At 37.8% G+C, this 24,009-nt stretch overlaps 1 protein-coding gene across 1 annotated transcript in view; it reads left to right on the top strand.

The window, feature by feature from the left end:
- The window catches only part of HPSE2 (heparanase 2 (inactive)), a 144,507-nt gene that overhangs the window by 102,944 nt on the left and 17,554 nt on the right, over positions 1-24,009 (top strand). The window contains 3 exon segments of the mRNA XM_032225874.1: positions 5,172-5,345; positions 6,160-6,331; positions 17,449-17,496. Coding sequence (XP_032081765.1) covers positions 5,172-5,345; positions 6,160-6,331; positions 17,449-17,496 — 394 coding nt within the window.

The following is a 24,009-nucleotide window of genomic DNA, read 5'->3' as shown; positions in this document are numbered from 1 at the left end:
AGATTTTCCCAATACGAACATAATGCTGGAAAAGCATTTTCTCTCAGTCAGTATTGAAGACATAAGACTTTTAGAAAAAAAACTAATCAAACACAGTACACTTATGGCATTCAACATAAATATTTATTTTAAAAAACATTTTACAATATTTATAGACATCCCTATTTCTAACAACTCTGAACAAGGAATAACAAAGTAAAAAAAAAATATATAAAATACTGTTTATATACTGTATGCAGGGACTATCTGGAGGTGCCGCATTTGCTCAGTGGCTTGCTGCATGGGTTGGCCGTTGGGCTGCTCCATGCTCTGGTTCAACCCAGCCTCATCCTAGGACTTTGAATATTCAAACCTAAAGCAAGACAAGGCCTGCTACACTTCACTTGTCCCTTTCTTGAGTTATCCCACATTGAATTGTCCTGCGGTGAATTGGCTGCAGTGAGACTCCTGTGGCGAGTCAGCCACGGTGAGTTGTCCTAAGCCTATATCTACATCTTTTAACTTACTTGAGTCACCAAGACTATTCTGATGCAAGCCCTGAGAAGCAAGAAAACCAGGATGGAGTATGATTAGACGTGACAGAGATAATCCTATTCTAGAAAAGACTGGTCACTTTTTATATGTCATTCCTTTACTAATGCTATCTCCAGAAAGCAGCAAACATATCATCCAAGGGAAAAAGAACCTTCTAAGCCGCATTAAACTATATTTCTCTAAACTATATACATAATCGGTGTAAGAATGGAGCAGGTAAAGAAGCTCCATGCTTCTCCTTGCAACACTGCTTTTTTCTTTCACTATTCCTTTCTTAAGAAATACTGTATAATAGAGATCACTATGGCAATGCATATTCCCCCAGCACTTAGATGTTCGCAGGTGGAATCCTCTGAGCTTCGGAAATGATTCTTGGCCCCAGCAGGTGGAGCCTGGTCATAAAGTGATACAGTTGTTCTTAGACAGAAGTATTTGGGGTGACTCATTCTGAGCCTGCATTTTTCTTGGAAATGCCATCTTTTGTTCCTATTAGCATTGCCAATGGATGCTGATTTTTCAGCATGTGGCTGGTAATTTAACCCAGCTCAAGGATCTCTGTTCCAGGGACAAAGGACAGGATGTATGATTCCAGAAGGAAAGAGGTTGCTTTGTGTGGGAAGCAGTGGGCTCATCTGCCAGTACCTGTTACACCAAGGACCTTGACATTTTCCAGATGTCCCTGCAGGAAAACAGCACCTGATTCCACTTAAAGCTTGCAGCATCTTTCCTTACTCCCACACCTCACCCCAGAAAATATAGAACTCTCTGAGAAAAATAATGTTTTTGGGCTGGGAAAAATCTTCTTAGGATTTTCTATCAAAAGCTGGAGCTGGCTGTGACTGTGCTAAAACCCAAGCATATGCAAACAGGAGGCCCCAAGATGCTTACAAAAGTCAAGGTTTCTTCAGAAATTGCATGACCTAAACAGAATGGGGGCTAATGTAACAAGGAGTGACTGAGACCTGAGAGACAACAGATTTCCCCCAGGGGAGAAGACCCAATCTTTGGCCCCATAAAAAACAAACCACGAGCCGTCTGGGCCTATTTAGCATCCATGACCTTCCACCTTAGAGATTTCTCCCCCCCTCCCCCCCCCATGACTGCCTGCTGTGTGCAAACTTGCTTTTCAGCACAGAAAGACTCTTGTGGCTGCTTCTGATATCAGTTTAGCTCCATCAATATCTGCAAGTTCATCAAAGAATGACTATATGGACATGTTTCTCTCTGCAGGAATTATTTTGTGGGGAGTGGGAGGAGGACTTCTAATACATATTGCAGTGCAATCTCTTCAGTATTCACTAAGTCATCAGTAAGTTTTACCACTATTTTAAAAAAGAAGTTCCACAATACTCACTGGTTAGATCTAAATTCCGCCCAGGTGTTTTATTTTATTTTATTGGTTTAATCAACACAGTAGGTGAAGCAGCATACTGGTTCTATGCCAATCATAATCTTCAAACTGGAAGAATAACTTCTAAAACAAAGAATCGTTTTTGCAATTAATTCTTAAAATTCAAGTTTTAGAACTGCCTTAAAGTGCTTAGAAGAGATTTCTTCTTTTTTGCACCTCCAAACTGAGTGATACTAATGGTGAGGGATACAGATGATTGTGCTTATCCTTACTTTCATCCTTCATAGATTGACTAAATAGAAAAAGTAGAAAGTTTGTAAGGCAAGAATTATTGTATTTTTCCTATAATGTTTTATGCTCAGATCCTTATGTGCAACATGGTGTTGGAATAAATGTCCATCTGGGTTCAGTTCCAAATGGGAAGAAAGACACTGGAAACATGGAGACTGCTTGGAAAGATGGTTTAATTGTGAACAGGACCACATGGTTTGAGGTCCTGGGCAAAAAGAGAACATGGGTGAGAGAAGGAGAGAGATTTATACCCACTTTTGGGCTTTGAACTTGCTTCCTGTTCCTTTGGCAAGAAATGTATCCTGATTGGTTGTCAGACTCCCATGAGGCCGCATAGGGGTAACTTTGTAGGTTATCTTGAGTCCCAGGCCTGGTTGAATCCTGCTGGGTGATGCAATCTTCTCAGGTGTCATGTGGTAAGATAGGTAGAGGGCTAATCCTATTATGTCCTGAGGATGAAGGTCTTTCGTATTGTAGATAAGTTGGCCCAGCCTTTCTGGGGCTATTAGCAAAGGTGGGGGCTGCTTTCCAAGAGCATGTTTCTCCTTTTCTCACACAGGGAGGTATAATATTCTACCTTTTTAATATTTCCTAGAATATTTCATTCTTCTAGGAAAGGAGTGGGTGCTAACTTCCTACAATAGAATAGTGACTTATCCATATATTTGTGGGTAAGTCACTATTTAAAAACAGGAGAAAAATTGCAATAAGCTTTGCAAATAAAATTACAGTGTTAGTCTCTAAGACAGAGTGACATTGATTTACTTCCTGTTTGTTGAAGTCACTTCTAGAAGACTTACAGAACAAACCGCACTGGTTCTAAGATTTTCCCTATTGTTTTTAGCGTAATAACTGTTGAAAAAATAAATTATTCAAGTAAGTGCTATTTAAAAAATAATTTCCATTCTTTAACATTTGTTTTTGAAAAAGGAAAACCTACTCCTTTTTCAAAAATATGACCCTCTGGGGTCACAATGACACTTGCTAATTTGTGGAGTCCTTGGTGTTGTCTGTGTTTGGTTGTTTGCTTATAGATGTTTGATTATCTGACTAGGTAACATCATCTATGCATCTACAGTTCAACTCTGAGCTATGCATATTCTCTTCTATTGGTATTTGGTACTTGGATCAGAGCCTACAAAGAAAGAAAGCTCTACTGAAAAGAAATAGACTATGTCATTATGTAATTCAGTGTCATGACTTCCTGTGGATAGCTTGGCTTTATTTCATCTAGTATTGAATTTTATGTTCTTGCAATCCAAAATATTTTCAATTGCTTTTGTCAGCACCATAAATCAAAGGCATCAATGCTTCTGATAATTCAGATTTCACAATCACATGTTACAGTTCAGAAAACCAAAGAGTGATGTCTCTGCACTATAACTAGATTTCTTATAGTTTTCTGTTCATTGTTACTATTCTGTGAATTGGGAAGGGAGGGGGCGCTAGGGAATTAGTCTGTCACTACTTCAAAATCTTGATAATAATAGAAGCAAAGGTGGTGCCAATAGTTATAAGTGTCTTGAGTGTAATCTCAGAACAACTGGAGCATCACTTGAACACCAGCATTGACAAAATCACCATCTTTCAATTGCAAAAGATGGCTGTACTTGAAACAGCTTACATCTTGCAACAATACTTAGAACACCATGAAACAACAATGTTTATGAACAACAACATTGATAAGACAACAATTATGTCCTGCGATGTACCTTTAATATTATTAAACAATATCTGCCTATCCCCATATCTTTGGGAAGAGCTCAATAGGTTGATAAAAATGCCAAATCCAGTCTATATAAACATATGGCTGACTATTCAACCAATCAAAATAATAATAATAAAATATAAAAACCTTCATATAGAAGTAGAATGACCATGGCCCAAAAAACCCCAAATAATGATAGTACCAATAGTAATAGGCATCTTGGGTGCAATTCCAAAATATGAGGAACTTGAATTCCACCAGCAGTGGCAAAATCACCATCTTTCAATTGCAAAAGATGGCTGTACTTGAAACAGCTTACATCTTGCAACAATACTTAGAACACCATGAAACAACAATGTTTATGAACAACAACATTGATAAGACAACAATTATGTCCTGCGATGTACCTTTAATATTATTAAACAATATCTGCCTATCCCCATATCTTTGGGAAGAGCTCAATAGGTTGATAAAAATGCCAAATCCAGTCTATATAAACATATGGCTGACTATTCAACCAATCAAAATAATAATAATAAAATATAAAAACCTTCATATAGAAGTAGAATGACCATGGCCCAAAAAACCCCAAATAATGATAGTACCAATAGTAATAGGCATCTTGGGTGCAATTCCAAAATATGAGGAACTTGAATTCCACCAGCAGTGGCAAAATTACCATCAGTCAATTACAAAAGATAACTTTATTTGGAATGGCTTATATTCTACACCAATCCCATTAATATTATCAAACAACATATGCTTATCCCAGGTCCTTGGAAGGATTCAATAAGTAGACAGGTGTGCCAAATCTAGCCTAAACATCTGGCTATTCAACTAACCATAATCATATTAGCATTTACTGGTCTTTTTTCAATAAGTTCATCTCCCCTCTAAAATTGTACCATTACATTCATTCATTGCTGGTTTCCCCTTCTAGTAGCTAACCACAACTCTTTGGCAAACTGAAGGCTATGAAGGGCTATGACACTAGAAAAGCAGAGATGCAAGGAAGGTTTACAATAGTAAGGTAGACTTTATGTATCCTTGTGTTTTCCCCCCCAACTGCTATAATGAAACAATCATTAGGTGAGTTCCTGAGTATGTCCTTTTATGATAGATCATACCATTGTATTGAAGGATTAGATAGTAATGAAACTCTGTAACAACTAGATTTTGAAAAATATATTTTGTTTTGATATAGTCCTACCCCTAGGCATTTCAGTGTAGCCAAGAGGCATTTGCATTTGCATTTGAGTTTCAGGTTGGATTTGTTTTTTTCCCCAGCCAGGTCTCTAGACAAACTTTATAATTTTGCTGACTGCTCTGGCCTGCATCTCATCTTTGCACTAAATGCTTTACGCCGGAATCCCAACAATTCCTGGAACAGCTCCAATGCCCTCAGTCTGCTCAAGTACAGTGCCAGCAAGAAATACAATATCTCCTGGGAGCTGGGCAATGGTAAGTGAACTTTAAGGATGGGGATTGGGAGAAGGGAAGGGAATAGAAGGACCAAAGAAGCACTACTTTCGGAAATTTTCTCAATGAAGCTTTGTTGTATGGAATGTTAGTGCAACTCATCCCTACAGGGATCCAAATAAAACAAATGAGTTGAATAAAGATAGGTACCCGTTAGTGCAATAAATGTGAGATCAAGTATATAAACGAGTAGGTTTGCAAGTACCTAGGGATAAATATATTTACAGGGCAATCTTACATCACTATATCCAGAATTGAGTTAGATTCATTCCAAGATACAGCTAGATGACTAAGTGATATGCCTTTTAAGGAGATATGCTCCTTATGCTTAAAGATAGTCCTCAACTTACAATCACACTGGGGACAGGAATTTCCATGATAAGTCAGGGAGATCATAAAGTGAATCATCATGTGATCAGACCTGATTTTAGAACCATTTTTCCTGCAGTTACTCCTGTCAATAAGTGAATCCAGCTTCCCCAATTGACGCTGCTTATCCAAAACCAGCTGGAAAAATCACAAACCATGATAATGTGACTGCAAGATGCTTTGACCATTTGTAAATGTGTACTGCTTGCCAGGCAACTAAATTGAGGTCATGTGACCATGCAACAGACATAACTTTGAGAATGAGTATAAGTTATTTATTCCAAGTCTGTTGCAACTTCAAACAACGCTAAATGAATGGTCATAAGTCAGGGGCTACATGCAATGCCTCTAAACTGGTGAAGGTTTATCAGGTGAGTTGTCAGGATGTTGTCAAGGTTGATTAATGTTTTTTTCTGTTTTCTTACAGAACCAAATAATTACCGAACCCTCACAGGACGAGCAGTGAATGGCACTCAGTTTGGCAAGGACTATACGCAGCTGAAGAGACTGCTACAGTTAATCCGCACCTACTCCCGAGCCAGTCTGTACGGGCCCAATATTGGGAGACCTAGAAAAAATGTTATCACACTCTTGGATGGGTAAGTGATTATGGCAAACAATGCAAAAAGCTAGAAAATAACTATTAACTATCTACTATGATCCTCTTTGTATTGTGAGATATAATACGCACTGGTTCCATTCAGCCTGGAAGATACACCTATCTTCAGAATTACTATATAATCTCTTATTTCTAATAATAGGGAAGCTTTGAATTTCTCATTGTAGGCTAAAAGAATAATGCACAGTCTAGTAAAGAGCTCCATCACCATCAGATATGAGAGATCAGAACCATTCCAAGACATCTTATTGCCAAATGTGAGGGGACTGGCAACTGGTCATGCTTTTCCCCATTGGCCAACTATTTCCCGCCCATCCTGGAGCAGAAACTAAATTACATAACATTTGGTGACCTTATTGCCAATTCCTATCCTGCAGCATTACTTCTGTTAAAGCTTTCTCATGTTGGGATATATTAAGCATAGTGATTGCTTAATCTTTCTGGCTTTGATGCCCTGTGTCTTTCTGAACATTACAGGTGACAGGAAATAATTCACCAATCAAAACAATGATGTAATTTGGGGCAAGGATGGGAAAATTCTGAATTTTAACAAGTGACTGACTAGCCTCTCCTTTGCTACTGTGTGGTGAAGCAGGAGAAAGTAGGCCTCACAAAGAATTACATCATGCTGATTTCAATTATCACAGACAATGCGCTACTGACCTATGCCCTCCAAGGAACTATAGACAATGCCATGTTCAAAAGTAGTATTGGCTAAGTAGGTCCTATAGAACCAAAAGGGATGCACTCCCCCATTAACTTCCATGATGATCAATTTAAGTAACAATTTGAGATTAGAAATAACTTCACTAATCATTCCTTAAGAAACTCAGGGAACTGTGATACCACCATATGTTCTATGACCTTGTCCCCACAGAGAATTTATCCAGCCTGTTGACTCTAAAGTAGTCTTTTACAACTACTCTTTTAACATTATAAATTTTAAATTGATATTTTCTGATCCCTTGGGCATTGCTGTGTTTGCCATATCTGCTTACAAACCACATGTTAAGATGACAGCAAGCACCTAAACTACCCAGGGTTTTCTAATAGTATCTAAACAGGAATATGATATCTTTTCTTGCAATAGGAGTAAAAAAAAAAAAAAACTATGTTCATTCTAGTTTTGTGATATATGTTTTAGCAACTAAATCTAAAAGAAAGGAGAACTGCTAGTTTTTTAGTCAAAGCTGATCCTGTGCACTACGTCTCAGAGCTGAAGGAAGGACATGGGATGATTGAGCATTCCCTCTCTCACTTTCTGATTGATTTGGCATACGTGTAAGATGTTTCAGTCACTGTAAAAATGTTCTGGGCCATGGTTAAAGGTCTTATACATGCTATCACCAAGATCATAAGCCTAATTGCAGTTTCACTTAGTGAACACTTCAATAATCACAAAGTTGAAAAGAGAACTACATATAATTAGGTTTTTCTTCCTCAATATCTTCTGCTTAATGGACAGAATGTTGTTGGGTTTGTTTGTTTGTTTTTGCTTTGTTTGGTTCAGACTTTGAAATATACATCGATTTCTACTATTAGGGAATTTTAGAGAAACAGTAACCAGAGATCAAGATGAAGAAAAATTTAGCACAGATTTTATGAGAATAAGCTCCAAGATGTGGCCCGTAAAACAGAAATGACTGTTTCCAATCACTAATAATTCTGCTGATTTCTTAAAGAATTGTAGTCCCATTTCAATGTATACTAATAAAGAATAACTGATGCAGTTAGTTTTCTTGCCCATGTATAATTATATTAATACGACTCTAAACCATGGAAAGAATCCATTTATTTAACCTCAAAGATTATGAAAAAGGAGAAGAAAGAAGGCTACATGCTACAGGAAAAAATACATCAGTATATTTCATTAAAAGGGGAATCTAGTGAATAAGTTTCTTTTTCTGTCTAAACATACACAACAGGCAGCCTAGGTTAAAACCTGAAGTGTGTGTAAATGATGGTGAGTAAAGGTATACTGTCTAAAAAGGACTGGCTATGCTTTGTGCCTTATTTATAATGACACTGGCTTCAACTATGTATTTTGTTTATGACAAAAGTATCAATGAATTGAACACTGTATTTTCACTTTTAAACAGATTATTCGCTTTGATTTGCAACATAAAGTTTGTGCAATTGAATAGCCAGTAGTTCCTGCATAACCTTTTTTGGTTGTTTTTTTTTTCCTTCAAAATTTGAAAAACTGCTAAGATGCTTCAAAGAGCTGAAAGTAGTATATACAATGTTAGACGATAACAACCAATCAGTACAGCACAACTTTGGATTCAGTTGCATCAGTTGAAATAGAAATGGTTTCCTGTAACTCAAATGCTAGAAAGTATGCTTGAAAGTACAAAGTGCATGTGGGTGTAAATACAACAAATAGGCCTATTAAAGTTGCATTTCTGTATGTATTTTTTTGCTGGGTCAAATTTTATTGTATCTAGGTAATTTCTGCTTTATTCTTGGTTTCAGTTGGAACACTTGCACTTGAATAAAAATATAAACCATGTTTTGTGGTTGAGAATTTTAAACATGAACAGGCCCCACATTTTAGAAGGCATTGGAAGATTTTGGGTCCATAAACTTTCCCGCCATCACAACAGTCATACATTCTTTGAAATGAGATATGTTCCAGATTTTTCTCCTTACTTTCTTGTTCTTGTTTTGCTTGTTTTTGTTATTGTGGTAAGATGGTAACCATTTCCTTAATGGTTAAAACGTTTGTGTATGTGTATATGAGTGTGTATGTACACTGTATACACATACACAAATACACATCCACATGTGTGTGTATGTATTTATGTGTATACATATACAAAATCTGGAACATATCTCATATGTGTGTATACACACACATATGTATACAATATATACAGTGCATACCAGTGGTGGGTTCCTACCGGTTTGGACCATTTCAGCCAAACTGGTAGTGGTTTGGCAGCCTGGGTCATTGGAACTGGCAGTGACCCAGGCCTGCCACGCCCCCGAATTGGTTCTTCTGGCAGCACATGTGCAGAAACATTTGTATAGTACTGCGCATGCGCACACAGCCACATTAAGCAAACACGTGCATGCTGCACGACCACAAGCGAACTGGCAGTAGCGGCTGCCAGAACCCACCCCTGGTGCATACATATATATATATATACACATACAGTGTGTGTGTGTGTGTATTTGCACATGTATACAGTATATTCAGTGCATACATATACGCACACATACAGTGTGTGTGTGCGCGCATATATAATGAGAAAGGCTTTTCAGTCAGATTCTTAGTGTATATACTTTTTCTCAAATATGTAACATAGTGAAGCAAAGTATTCGGCTTGCTGTCACACTGTCTACCTACTTCCTAACTTATGTGTCTAACCTTATAACAAAAAATTCCTTTGAAGTATCTGCATCAAACAGTGGGCTTTCCTACCAACGGAAGTAAAAGTAATAAAAAAAACTTTAGAAGTGTGAAAACAGGGTGAAGTACATTGCCAACTTTCTTGTGTTATTGATGTTTGACCATATAATAAAGATGAACACATTTAAAAAATGGTTTTCGTATAAGAGAAAACATTATGCATCCCTGAAATAAGTGTATCATCTTTATAGTTTGTGCTGTCAGATAGGTATGCAGACTACCTTGACAGTTTATTTGATTTAAGTTGCCTCCTTTGAAGGGAATGTTCATGTTTATGATCTTTTTTTGCATGCTTTAAAACTGCAGTCCCAACCTCTGTTAAGCTGTAGCCATTATCTTACTAACTGGATATCTTATAGTTGAATTCTTCTAAAAGTCACCATATTTAGAACATTTAACAGATTCCTTATAATTCAGTTGTGCAAGTGTGCATTTCTGTGGTATCTTGCCATTTTTAATATTCATCAAATAATTCATATTATATCATACATTGTCACAAATATATCTGCATTAATAAGTATATCTAAGATATATTTTTCCAGCCTTGTGTCCTCCAGATGAATACTTCCAGAATTCTCAAGCAATATTACATACGTTATAGTCCCATAGTTTGATGGAGAAGTTGGGGAAGACTGCTTTATGGGGAAATTATTTTTCCTTCTCTAGCCAAATGTGGATTTTGAGAATGGAATAATGGAAAGAATTAGGGCACAGACAGATTGCTCCATCAAAGTGCTATATTTCAGTCTAGAAAAAGTGTACATTTACAAGTGTACAAATAGCATACATTTTACTATCTGCATTATAAACCTCCATTGTGCATTAAGGCTGGCATCAGCACTCAAAGCCATGGAGAAGCCAAAAATGAACTCCCTGTCTAAAATAATAAAAACACTCCAAAAGATGGCCACGTAAAACTCCATGTTAGGAAAAGTATATGAAAACCTGTAATGCACATATTAGTGACAAAACAAACAACACACAATGATAAAATCTAATTCCCTTTCTTGGGTTAGTTCAACTGTTTCTCATCATAGGACTAATGTTCTTTCAAAAGTTTTAAAAACTTACATATTTTTAAAACGTACATAAGGAGTATGGAATAATAGACAAGCACTTCTACAGAAGACAAGCATTCAGTCAACCCTCTAGTCTAGTGTTTAGCAATTGGAGGAATAGGGTCATGCTTGTAGGACAGGTCCCAATCTCTGGTTGAGTCATCAACTACATCAGGGGTGTCAAACTCAGGGCCCGGGGCTCGGATTCAACCTGCAAGGTGCTTAGATCTGGCCCGCAGGGCCACCCTGAAAACAGTGAAAGACTGGACTGTGGTTCCTCTGCCAGTGAAAGCGGAGCTCGGGAGGGTCGTGTGAGCCTTCCCAAGTTCAGTTTTCACTGGTAGAGGGTTGCAGGAGGCCGTCGCAGGTGAAAATGAAACTTGGGACCCTGTTTTTTCTGGCAGAGGGCTCAGGCCACCACCTGCACCCCTGACATGAGTGATGTCAAGCTGGCCACACCCACCCTGGCCCCCAAGGTCAAACACAACCCTAATATGGTTCTCAATGAAATCGAGTTTGACACTCCTGAACTACATCATTGATAAGGTATGCTAAACCATTTAAATGGTAAAAATTGAATTGGAAGAATAGTAAAAATAGTAAAATAGTAAAAATAGTTTACTTCATTATTTTTAATCTGGAACAGCTGTGGTTGACTTAAAGTTATGATTTTATGATTTTAACTCTGGGGTAAGTGGTTGTGTCAGGACTCTCCGCTAAAAAGCCACAACGTCATCAACAATAAAAGCATTGTAGATTATGCATGTTCTTGGAGATTCAATGCTCTTTCATATATATACACACGATTTGAAAATCTGCAGAAGAAACCATTTGCCCCTTGCCCCATACACCCAGGAAATAATTTAAATCATAAAGCTTATTTTAAAGCCCCAGTCCCCCTTAATCTTCATTGGGTATTGTCAGATGGAAGATTACTAATATTACCAATTAAAACATAAAGTGCAACTATTTCATCTTTTAAGAAAAAAATATGGAGGAAGCAGTTGGAATCATGAGAGGTTATAAATAAAAATAATGTCATATGAATCCCCCTATAAAATTCCATTAACACAATAGGGGAGTTGCTGAATAACAACAGTTAGCTAGAACAGGGCTGTCAAACTCATGGGCCATGTGCATCATGCACTGGCCATGGCCCCGCCCGGTTTAGCGAAGGGGGAAATGTCCCAATACGTCATGTGATGATGCCATGATAACGCAAGTTTGACAGCCCTGAGCTAGAAGCACCTATAGTGAAAGAGAAATTAATTTCAGACACAGACCACTTTATAGCCCACACTTTTCCTTCTGTCACATAGAAATAATCCCGTGGCAGTCTACTAGAGACTTCTGTTTTTATTACTTGCAGGTTGTTTTACCATATATGAAAATGAAGAGAGATTCCTCAGTTAACCTGCATTATGGTTTAGTACCAAATTATTTGCAGGACTGCATCTCTCCACAGTCAGCCTGACCACTTTAGTTGAGCAAGCAGAAGCAGCTGGTTGTCTACAGTTTTGGGAGGTTTGAGAGGCTGAAGCCTGGAAATATTTTTATGCGATGGGCCTGGCTCTCTGGAATGGCTTCCCATCTGCCTTTTGGAAAAAGGTTAAAACAGAGCTATCCCAGAGGGCTTATGGGGTCTGATGCTAAGGATTTTTTTTAACTTTATTTTACTGTAATTACAATGTGTATTTTTGAATATTATTATATTTTGTGTGTTATTGTGGACAACCAAAAGAGCAGGATGATATAAATCTGATAGAGAGTTAGAGATAAAAATGTGCTACTGTTAAACCTGCCTAAAATACATGCTCTAAAACTATGAAGTATTTTTCTAGGAAAGTTCTTTTCATGAACAGTTAAATTTAATAGAAAACAGTAGATGAACGCTGTCATTTGTGCATGTTTATTATTCCTATAAGGTGTGAGATTCACTCTTTTTTTCTTCTTGTTACATAAAATTGACTCTACCTGTCCTTCATATGAACAAACATTGTACTATATAAACATTGCTGGTTTTTTTTTTTACATATTGCAAGTATTATCATTGATATTAGAGATTGCCATAAATTTCTTTCCCAAGATCTGACTGACATTGCAGACATTCAGATATGTTCTGAGACAGTTCTCCGACCATTCGCTAATTCAGAGCCCATTTTTATATATTGTATGCTGTAGAATGTTGATATATGACAAACAAGGAAGGAAAACAGATGTGGATCAGGAAAGAAAAGCACACATCAAAGAATAACTATCAAATGCTGGAGAAATATCTTGTAGCCCAAGCAATTACTTCTGATTCTTGCAGAAGAAGGGGAAAAAACTCAAAAGACTGGAAAAGAACAAATGTGTGACATCTATATTTAAGAAGGAGAAGTTGAGGAGTTATAGAGTAGTTAGTTTGACTTTTATACCCTGGAAGTTATTAGAATGAACAATAAATCAATCTTTTTAAGCACCTGTGGGAAAACAGGGTAATTGCTAGTAGCTGGCATAGATTTATGAAAATGACAACAGGTATAACCAATGTAGCAGACTTTTGGCAGGGAATTCTTCAAGTATATCTGGCCAATATCATAGATATCATACATCTTAACTATAAAAATCATTTTACACATGGATCATGGAAAAGCAAGAAGAACAAAATAAAAATTTGAAGAATTTTTTTAAAAAATTAAATTTTAAATAAATTTTATTTATTTTTTGTTTATTTATCTAAATGAGCCACTCATCCCATAAAGCAAATGACTCTATGCAGCATACAAGATTAAAACAATAAAAACATAAAAAGTTATCATTAACAATTTAAAAAAAATAGGAATAAATTTTGGAACAAGGAAATACATAGAAGGGGGGATGTTAATAATATAAAGCTGCTTAATTAATTCATCCATTCCCTGGGGAATAACCAGGTCTTGAGGGATCTTCAGAAGCTTAGAAGCAATGAGGCCATTCTCACGTCAGATGGAAGAAGATTCTACAATGCAGGTGAATCATAGCAAAATGAACTGCCACCTAAGGCCCACCAGATGGAGCTTCTTAGACAACAAAATCCATAAAATGACCACTCGTTTGGATCTTGGGGAACAGGCAGATGAAATTAGATAGACACCACTTCTCAAATAACCTGGTTCCGTGCCATGAAAAGCTTTCAAGATTAAATTGGTGTTGGAAACAAATAGATAACCAATGCAGCTCATGCAGCACTGATGTATATATACCACATCTTCTTAATTATAAACAAGGCTTTGAAGGTTCTAATTGGTTATAAAACCTTCTCAATACTCTATGATTAAACCATATCTTGAACAGTTTTAGGCTGACTTCTTGTTACTGGCCTTTTTTCCCCTAGGGTCAGAATTGCTGTTGGCACATAGAGAATAATCCTTAAAAACTCTTTTAAGAATTAAAATAATCTCAATTATTGGTGGAGATTGGGTAAATTTTGTCTCAGGACCAGTATTTAAGAACTCTGTTTAACTTCCCTACTTTTCTTAAGTTTGTCTGCAGTTTTGAGGTTATCTGTGCTTGACTAAAATTAAAAACTGAAATCGGCACATGAAGATTTACAAAGTATTGCATATTTATGTTTGGGTGTCAAAGATTATAAATGTAATTGTAGATAAATCAAATGAAACTAAATCAATTGGCTACATCGTTTTATGTGGAAGAAACCCTTGAGCTGCAGCACAACCAAAAGCTTCAGTTACTACTGGAAGCCCCAGCTGCCCTAGCAATATGGCACAAAACCCACAGCTGCCTCAGGAAGCTTCACAGTCCAGCCTTCATCTCCCCAGCTACTGACCAAGTGAGACCATCTTTCCCAGGTCTTGCAAAAAAGAAATCCTTGTGTAGCCAGGAGCTGCCCTGGCCTGTTTGATCAGTAGCAGAAGCAAGAAGACTGTGAAGGTCAGTTAGGGCATACAGAATGCAAGGGTGCACAGAGGGCATAGATGGGGAGTAGATGTGTGAATGGAGGAGTCGAAGTGCTCCTGTGGTCCTGAAATGTGGGTGAGTTATCAAGCACCTGAATTTTGATCACATGACTTTAGGAGCACTGCAATGTCTGTAACATCAAGAACTGGTCATAAGTTCCTTAGTTTAGCACCACCTTAACTTCAAACAGTCTCTGAACAAATAGTTGTAACTCAAGGGCTACCTATATCTCATTGGGGAGGATTTCAGGTGGATCTGGCCTATAGGTTATCCCAATTTTAGAATTTGGTTAGAAGGTACCACTGTTTCTGTATGTTTGCCAGAAAATAAATGATATAAAATATGCAAAGTAGATTGTGTTCTTTTTTGGACTGGTATACTCATTTTTCCTATAAAATTGCATTACCAAGACTCAGGTGAATGAACACATAATTCAGTGCTGGTAGAATTAGTTCAAGTTGACTATTTGATATGGCTTTCCCCTTCCAAATACTGCTTTTATTATTTTTTTAAAGAGTCTTCTGAATTTTGTAAATGGATTGTTACTGGGGAACTGTCCAAAGAGTAAAATATCACTCTTTGGAAAGGGGCGCTATCTATAATATGATCCAATGATAATAATATGGTCTAATAAGTTCCAATGAGCACAAGAAAATATGTGGAAACTCCTGGAACTCTAATTAGATATTGGAAAAAAGCAAAGAAGGGAGAGATCTTCTACAGCTCTACTATGACGGACATGCTGCGAAAAAGCTGAGTGATGGCACTTTCTAACAGCTGAATGGGAATTCCAATTCTACTACTGCTTTGTGTCCACCTCTACCTTCACTGCTGCTTCTGTTACCTCTTTTCGTTGATCCAGCTACTACTCCAATGTCCAACACCAGAACCACAAGACAATTCCAGCCATTCCACTCTGTGATATATTTGGACAAAACTCTTATCATTATCTTATCATAAAACTCACTCAAAGATCTCAAAAATAAGACCAGCAGAAACTATGTTGATCTACTGAAAGTTGGGAAACCCCTTCTTTTTTTGTGCCAAAACATGAAACTACCAAACTTTCCAAATCATTGCAATCTCCTCAGTCCACCTTTCACAAATCCCCTCCTAGATACATTGCCATGAGAAAAAAGAAAATGAATTTTCTCTTAATATTCTGCCTGAATTGCTTCATTTTGGGAGTGGTTCCGATTGAGGAGGGGAGATATGAAATCTTTCCCCCCTGCTGTGCAGGGATTAGTACTCTACCCATTCGTTTAAAATCTGCAGGAAGAAATCCATTGATGGAACACAGCATAGTATTATCAATATGAATTAGAATTTAATAGTGAATAATTTAATAGTAAATTATTAATAATAATTTGTGGCATGCCACAAAAGTAAATTATTTACTATCTAAATTATCTGTTAGCAAGGCCGAAGCCATAAATAAGGCAGGGTTAGTACTCTTCATATTTTTGTGCTGAATAAATGTATCAATACGATGCTATTGCTGATTCAGGAGAACAATTTTATTTCAAATTTGGAATGAATAAATGTGTGTGTGGTTAGCAAGTCATGTTAAAATCACCATTGGAACAGGAACATTGTGACTCATAGTATGAGTGCAACTCACTATAGCATGTTTCTTACGTTTTCACTCTCAGTATTCACAGTTACTGAGATTGTATTACATGACTAAACTAATTGAAAGAATTCCCCATGATTAGCTGTGCTTCCAGACTTATTTGTAATTCTATCCATCAGTGCACATTGTGCAATTGCTCCATCTTTTCTTTCTTAAGGGATTCTTTATAGTGAAAAAAACACTGGTGGATTATAAACAGAAGACAATAACATCTGGTTCTCGCTATAAAATTCCATGAACTACATGTTGCGATTGCGTAATAAATGGCAGGTTTTGTTGGGAAATCTCTGCAGATTTCTCAACAATTTTTAAATGGAACACAATTGGGAGGGTCTGCCAGTTTAATCCACGCAGCAGCATTGGGGAAAGAATTGGAAATCTTTTCTTCTGAAATTGTATCTTTTTCCTTCCAAAATTAGATGTAGTTTTGTGATCGGAAAATGCTAAGGCACTTTCAGTTCTAGTTGTGAAATCAAATCATTCCATATATTTTAGATAGCCATGGCGTCACACACTTATGTATACTTAAGTATTTACACATATTGCTTTTGCCCACTTTATAATCTGATACACATTTCCCAGCCAACTGCCAGAGTTGTCTCCCTTGCCTTTCTCTAAAAATAGTGCCTGTTTTAAACCATATTTGGTGGGAATTTGAAGACTTGCAATTTCAAAATATTCATAAGAAGCCATGTTCAGAAAACTGTTTTAAGAGGTTGTGATTTTAAGTACTATAGCACTGATTGAGACAGGATTGTTGGCTTAAATTTATTTAAATTAGATTTTCCTTTCATCGAAAAAGTGTATTCAGAACTGAAGTAAGCATGAATATTTATTCCGTACTGCATTTGGCTCATTTATTTTGAAGCATGGCTCTCACAAAAGTGTAATCATTTGGGGTATTTGATAGAAGAACTATCTCATTCTTGGATTTTTTCAAAGATAGAGGGACATATGCGTATGTAGGAAGTGTGTGTACATGCATGTGCATGTGTACACATGTATGCCTTTCTCTTATGCCCATAAACTTACCTGCTTTCTGTATTTCACAGGTTCATGAAGGTGGCAGGGCACATAGTGGATGCAGTTACCTGGCAACAGTAGGTATTCCCCCCCCCCTCTTTTTCCTCTTTCAATGTTTATAAAACAATGATCATAATAAGAATCTTGGGTTGACAGGGTCTTCAGAGAACTCTGAAATGTATTCTCATTCTGTTCTTTCTGTTCAGTCTTTTGCATGAAAAAAAAGAAAGAGTTGCCCTTCTAATTAAGTAAAGTCAAAGAAATTCAGCAGGTGACAATAGATTACATACTCCTGTAGTTTAGCAGAACCTAAACCATAGGTGTAGATCAACCTTGGCATCTTTAAGACATGTGGACCAATTCCCAGAAATTTTGGGAGTTGAAGTCTACATATATTAAAGTTGCCAAAGCTGAAAACACTGGTGTAGATAATCGGCAGTCATTAAGTTGAATAATAACTTTCAGCATCCTCCTTCTTTAGTATTGCTAGCTGGGACTGCTGAGCTTTGTTATTCAGCTATCACCTCTCTTATAGTGTTTATTCTGACTATAGAGCAAAGAGACTTCACATGAAGATTAAAAAAGGCTATTCAACAAAGCCCTAGCAAGCCCCTGGAGTACTTCATATTCAGGTAAGATGGTATTCTGAAGGAAGTTCACATTGGAAGTCAGCTTAGTTTCCTGAATAATTAATGGCTTATAGCAGGGGTTCCCAATCCCTGATCCATTGACCAACACTGGTCCGTGGCATGCCAGCAACTGGTGCAAACAAGCAAACCCCCATCCATGGGATGCAGGCAGCACAGAAAACCACACTCCCTCCAGTCCGTGGAAAAACCTTTCTTAACAGGACCAATCCATGGTGCCCAAAAGTTTGGGGGCCACTGCTTTATAGGCTAGCAGGTGGGTCACATTTACCTGCTGTTGTAAGGAACAGCTTGTAGGGAAGTGACTGAATGTAGACTCAGTGCTGAGCCAGTGGGCTTCAGAAAAAAAGTAGATGGAAAGAAGCAATTTCTGCTTTTTTTATTGTTTATCTGAGCAATAATGTTTCACTATCCAGTGATAATACAAGATATTTTCTGAAAAACTCATGTGCAGCATTTACCAAGACTGGATTATTGTTACTGAAGGAAGTTTGATTGGATTATATAGTAGAAATCCTGGCTATAGGAATTTAGAAATGCCTTAGACCCGAGATGACGAACCTATGGCATGCGTGCCACAGGTGGCACACAGAGCCATTTGTCAGGGCACGCAGGGTGTTGCCCTGTCAGCTCCAGCACGCATGCATGCGCTGGCCAGCTGACTTCAGCCTTTTTTTGAGGCCATTTTTCACCCTCCGGAGGCTTCCCTGAAGCCTCCAAAAGGCAAAAAACCAGCCCTACAGGCAAACTGGAAATTCAGGAATGAACAGAAGTCACTTCCAGTTTGGCCGTAGGGTCGTTTGTTGCCCTCCAGAGCCTTTAGGAGTCTTCCCTGAAAGCTCCAGAGGGCAAAAGACGCCCCCACGAGCAAACAGGAAGTGACTTCTGTTCATTCTTGAACTTCCGTTTTGCCCGTAGAGCCAGTTTTTCGCGCTCCACAGGCTTCAGGGAAGCTCCTGAAGCCTCCGGAGGACCTTCGGGGTTGTGGGTTGTTTTTGGACTCCCCATGCTCCTAGAAAGCCTCTGGAGCCTGGGGAGGGCGAAAAAAGAGTGCCAAATGTGTGTGTGGGGGGGAAAATGCTGGTCATGTGCATATGTGCACAGAGGGAAGAAGCATGCACATGTGTGGCATGCCCGCGCACAACCCCCCCTTCACTCCCCCCGCTTTTGGCACGTGAGCCAAAAAAGGTTCACCATCACTGCCTTCGACTCTATGCAAGGTTATTGCTCTCTGAAGGGAGCATTTTCCAAATAATATCATAGTTATGTTCAGAACAAACTATGGCAACTTAGGATAATATAGGTCCATTGTTCACAGTATCATATACCAGACTGTTGTAGGCTATGGAACCTTTTTCATTATGCTGCTTTTCTTCCTAACTTTCAGAAATATGGGAATACAGATTACTTTCCCAGGAAAAAAAAAAACCCAACATCTATATAATGAGAATAAGTCTGACTTTTAATGAAAATGTCACTGTTGGCCATATGTTAACTTGTTACTTATTGCTAGTATCACATGTTTTATGATTTTAGGGTGACTGGCAGAGCATTTGTGAGATATTTGCTCCTGAAAAATGTATCATGAAAAATGTATCATTTTATAGGTGTTGTATCAGTGGAGTAAGAGAATATTTGATCATCTAGTATAGAAAAATTATTTGAAAGAGTCCATTCCACGGACCAAAATAAAGAAAAAGCAAAATGTGTAGTATTCCAGATAATGAGTCTGTATCAGTTTTGGATTCAAATTTTTTTACTACCGGTTCTGTGGGTGTGGCTTGGTAGGCATGGCATGGCTTGGTGGGCGTGACTTAGTGGGCATGACAGGGGAAGGTTACTGCAAAATCCCCATTCCCTCCCAATTAGCTGGGACTCGGGAGGCAGAGTATAGATGGGGGCAGGGCCAGTCAGAGGTGGTATTACTACTCAAAATTTCCAGAACTGGTCAGAACCTGCTGAATACCACCTCTGGTCTATATGTCAAGGTGGTTTGCAGCCATGACCCTATCACTGAGATCAAAATAATCTAGATGTTACAGTCAGTATCTTTTTCCAAGTTCGACTAAAGCAGTGGATGCTTCTAGATTAAGTATAAACATGAACTTATTTATTGCTACAATTTTCTACACTTTGTAAACTTAATTAAGTCCTATTTGTATGACATTTATATGTAGATTTAGGAAGAAATTTGGTACAGGGGTGGGGGAGAGCATCTACTTTCTGGAAATTACTACTCCTGCCATTGCTGAAAAATGATCTTCCCATCCACATCCTATCAGAACTTCTGTTGCCGTGGTTTTTGGTGTTGCTGTGTGGTGAAGGCTTTTATTTGAAAATTGTGTGTGCATGTATCCAATGCAGCACATGTTTTCATAATAAATTATTAAGAAAAACAGAAGTCAGAAACTGAAACTGAGCAATTGGAGTTGGTGGATACATAGCATGTCAGTAATGGTTAATTGTAGTACAATAAAGGCAGGAGAATATAATGCAGATAATGCAGAAGAATGCTGTTTGATGCAATTATTTTACTGATCAGCCTTCTTTATGGTGCAAATTCCTATTAGTCACATGCTAGCCTTTCCTCCCTTCTCTGCCTGGATAACCAAAATGTTACCTTGATGAAGCAAAGTGGAAAATACTAGGTTTAGACTTATGTCTAATATGTCTGAGAATTTAGCAACTTGTTCACACAAACAGACCTGAAGCACCTAGTTTTGTATAAACATCCCATAAATTAGATCCAGTATCTATATTGAGAAAAGGAGAGTGGACACAAGACCCAGGCTTGGGGTGAGCTGGAATGGAGAAAGCAAAGGTGGTAGATCTAATTTCAAGCAGACCTCCCTAGAAATTCCTGAGTGTTGGGAAGTGGCCTTAATGCCATTAACTGAAATAAAAGGTAGGGTCAGATTATGGAGCAAAGTTTCCTCTGCAATAAATTGGAGTAAAATAAAAACAGCTGTGCTGAAGCCATCCAACTTTGTTCATTATATCCTGTCTGAGACTAATGGGTCTGGGCAACTAATTGTGTATATTGCTGGAAAAATGTAGATGTAATAGTTCTGTTTAGTGAAGGAAATGGTTAGTATACAAATCCGCAGAAAAACCTTCAGTTTGGCTTATGTGACAATCTAAACTTGGTTATTGTGCATGCATTTAGACAACAAGCACAGTATGGACAGATATACGAGCCAGCTGGGTAACCTTGGGCCAGTCACTTTTCAGCCCAACTCATCTCAAAGGGTTATTGTAAGGAAAATACAAAAAGGAAGAAGGAGTATTAGATATATTTGTCATCCTAAGTTGTTCAAATAATAAAGGTGGGATATAAATAAAATAAATAAATACAATGATACTATAATATATGTTGAGATGGAAGGCAGTAATCCCCCTTTGTTCGTGATGCAACTTGCTTTCCTGCCTTAATGTGGTGTTCAGAGAGGAGGCAATATCCCTTCAATCAAGCTCAGTGAAAACTGTCTGAATTGCACAGAATTGATTTGATCTTTGTGACAATACTTCCTGAGAGGCATAGGAATCCATTTGTTGCAAATGAAAAGGCCTTCCACCAGCAAGAGCAAAACTGCACTGTCACATCTGTGACAAGTGGGCAAAACAATTTAGATTGAGTTTCAGAGTGTAATTAGTGAGATCAAAGTCTATCTGGTCCAGTCTCCTGACCAAAGATAAAATTGTCAACATTACATATCATGTTAAGCTAATTAGGTCAGAGGGTGCCAAAAGCATAAAAATGATGAACTAGAAAAGAAGGTTGCAGATTATAAGGAAGTCATTCTGCAGTGAGGGAGGACTTGATCTCATTCTGTGCACAAGTAGTGTGCTATCACACCCTCTCCTCACTCATCTTTTCCCAAGTCTAAACATCTCCAGCTCCTTTAAATTTGCCTTTATAGGACATTGCTGCTGCCTTGATTGCCCTTGTTGCCCTTCTCTGTACCTGTTCCAGTTCATCTAAGACTAAGTCCTTCTTAAAGAGTGTGTGTGCGCTTTTAAATCTGTGCAGACTCACAGCAAATGTCTGAGCACATTGCTGCAGTTTTCTCCACAAGATTTCCAGACATGGTTTTCCATTATCTTCTTCCTGGGATGAGAGGAAATAATTGGCCCAAAGTCACCCAGCTTGTTTTTTGCCTAAGGAGGAACTAGAACTCAGAATCTCCAAATTTCTAATCTGATCCCTTTAACCACTATAGCAAATTGCCTCTCTTTGTTGTACAGTGCCCAGAAATTGACAAAATACTCAAGATGGGTTCTGACCAAAGTAGAATAATGTGGAATTACAAGTAATCCTCGACTTACAGCAGTTCATTTAATGGCTGTTCAAATTTACAAAGACACTGAAAAAAGTGAAATGACCATTTTTCAAACTTATGACTTTTGCAGCATCCTCATAATCCTGTGATCAAAATTCAGATGCTTGACAATTGGGTCATACTTATGACCATTGTTTTGTCCCAAGGTCATGTATCACCTTTTGCAACCTTTTGACAAGCAAAATCAATGGGGAACCCGGATTCACTTAACCATGTTACTAATTTATCAACTGCAGTGATTCACTTAACAACTTTGGAAGAAAGGTTGTAAAGTAGAGTAAAACTCATTTAACAAATATCTCACTTAAGAACAGAAATTTTGAGCTCAATTGTAGTTGTAAGTCGAGGACTACCTGTACTATTTCCCATGATTTGGAAACTATACTTTTGTTGATGTGGGTGGTTTTTTTTTGGTAGCTAATCGTATCACTAGCTCATATTCAGTTTGCAATTGGTTGCTATGTCAAAGATCTTTTTTCAAATAGAATTACTAGGCAGCTTTCCCATAGCCTATTATGGTACCTCTCTTATACAGATATACTGTAGTTCTGTTTCTTTCAGCTTATTTTTCTGAGCTATCAAGCTTGTTTTGAATGTTATCTCTATCTTCTATTAGCTATATAATTTTATTGTGTCTGAAAATTTGATAACGTTTTTTCTGTCTCTTCATACACATCATTAATGAAAATACTGCAGGAGGAGAGGGTTAAGAACTAAATCTTGTGGTACCTCACCATCTCTCTTAGATGAGGGACCACTGATGAGCACAATGTCAATAGTGGATGTATTGCTTGGAACCCTGACTCGCAGTTTGAGAATGATTGATTGTCAAGCCCCTTTATTGTCATGCTATCCATATCACTCTTAATTAACTAATTATTTAGTAGGTTATTAATAATCTGCCCAATTCTTTGCTGAAATCTAGATATCTTATGTCTACAGTATCTCTGCAATCTACTCAGTCATAAAATTAATCTTGCAAGAATTATTCTTTACAAACCCATGCTGATTTCTGGTAATTACCTCATTGTTTTCAAGGTAATGTTTATGATCTGTTCTAGAATTTCTCCAAGTATAAGTGTTAGACTGACCAGTCTATAATTCCCTAGATCCCTCTTTTTATCCCTAGAGGGATAGAGAGACAACATTTGCTCTCAGTTGTATGGCACTTCAGTTCTCCAGCAGCAAACATATCTGTCAAGAGGGGCAGGCATATCTGATCTACTGTACTGGGAATGCCTTTTGTTTGTGCCCAATTGGCTTGGATGGGAGTTCTATACAAAAGCACTGAATTCATTAACTCCTCTCAAGACTTACCTGGAAATGTTATAAGGCTTAGCAGTAGGTCTCTGAGCCTACTGAGAATAATAATATAATACCTAGTTTAGAAATACAGAACAAGAGACTTAACGACTAATATCTTCAGAGGAGATAAACAGAATAGACCAGAAAGGCACTGATCAAGAAACAAGCATAAATGTCCTTACCTCTCCTGGGTTGCTAGACAACATGTCTGTGGAGCAGCTACTATAATTAGGTCTATCTACATCCTGAATGACATCCTCCCACTCCCCACTCTGGTTTGTTCCCTATTAGGTTCTCC

Source organism: Thamnophis elegans, chromosome 10 (genome assembly GCF_009769535.1).
Source record: "Thamnophis elegans isolate rThaEle1 chromosome 10, rThaEle1.pri, whole genome shotgun sequence".
NCBI classification, from domain to species: Eukaryota; Metazoa; Chordata; class Lepidosauria; order Squamata; family Colubridae; genus Thamnophis; species Thamnophis elegans.
The sequence above is the reverse complement of the archived record's forward strand: the minus strand, read 5'-3'. Positions and strand labels throughout refer to the sequence as shown.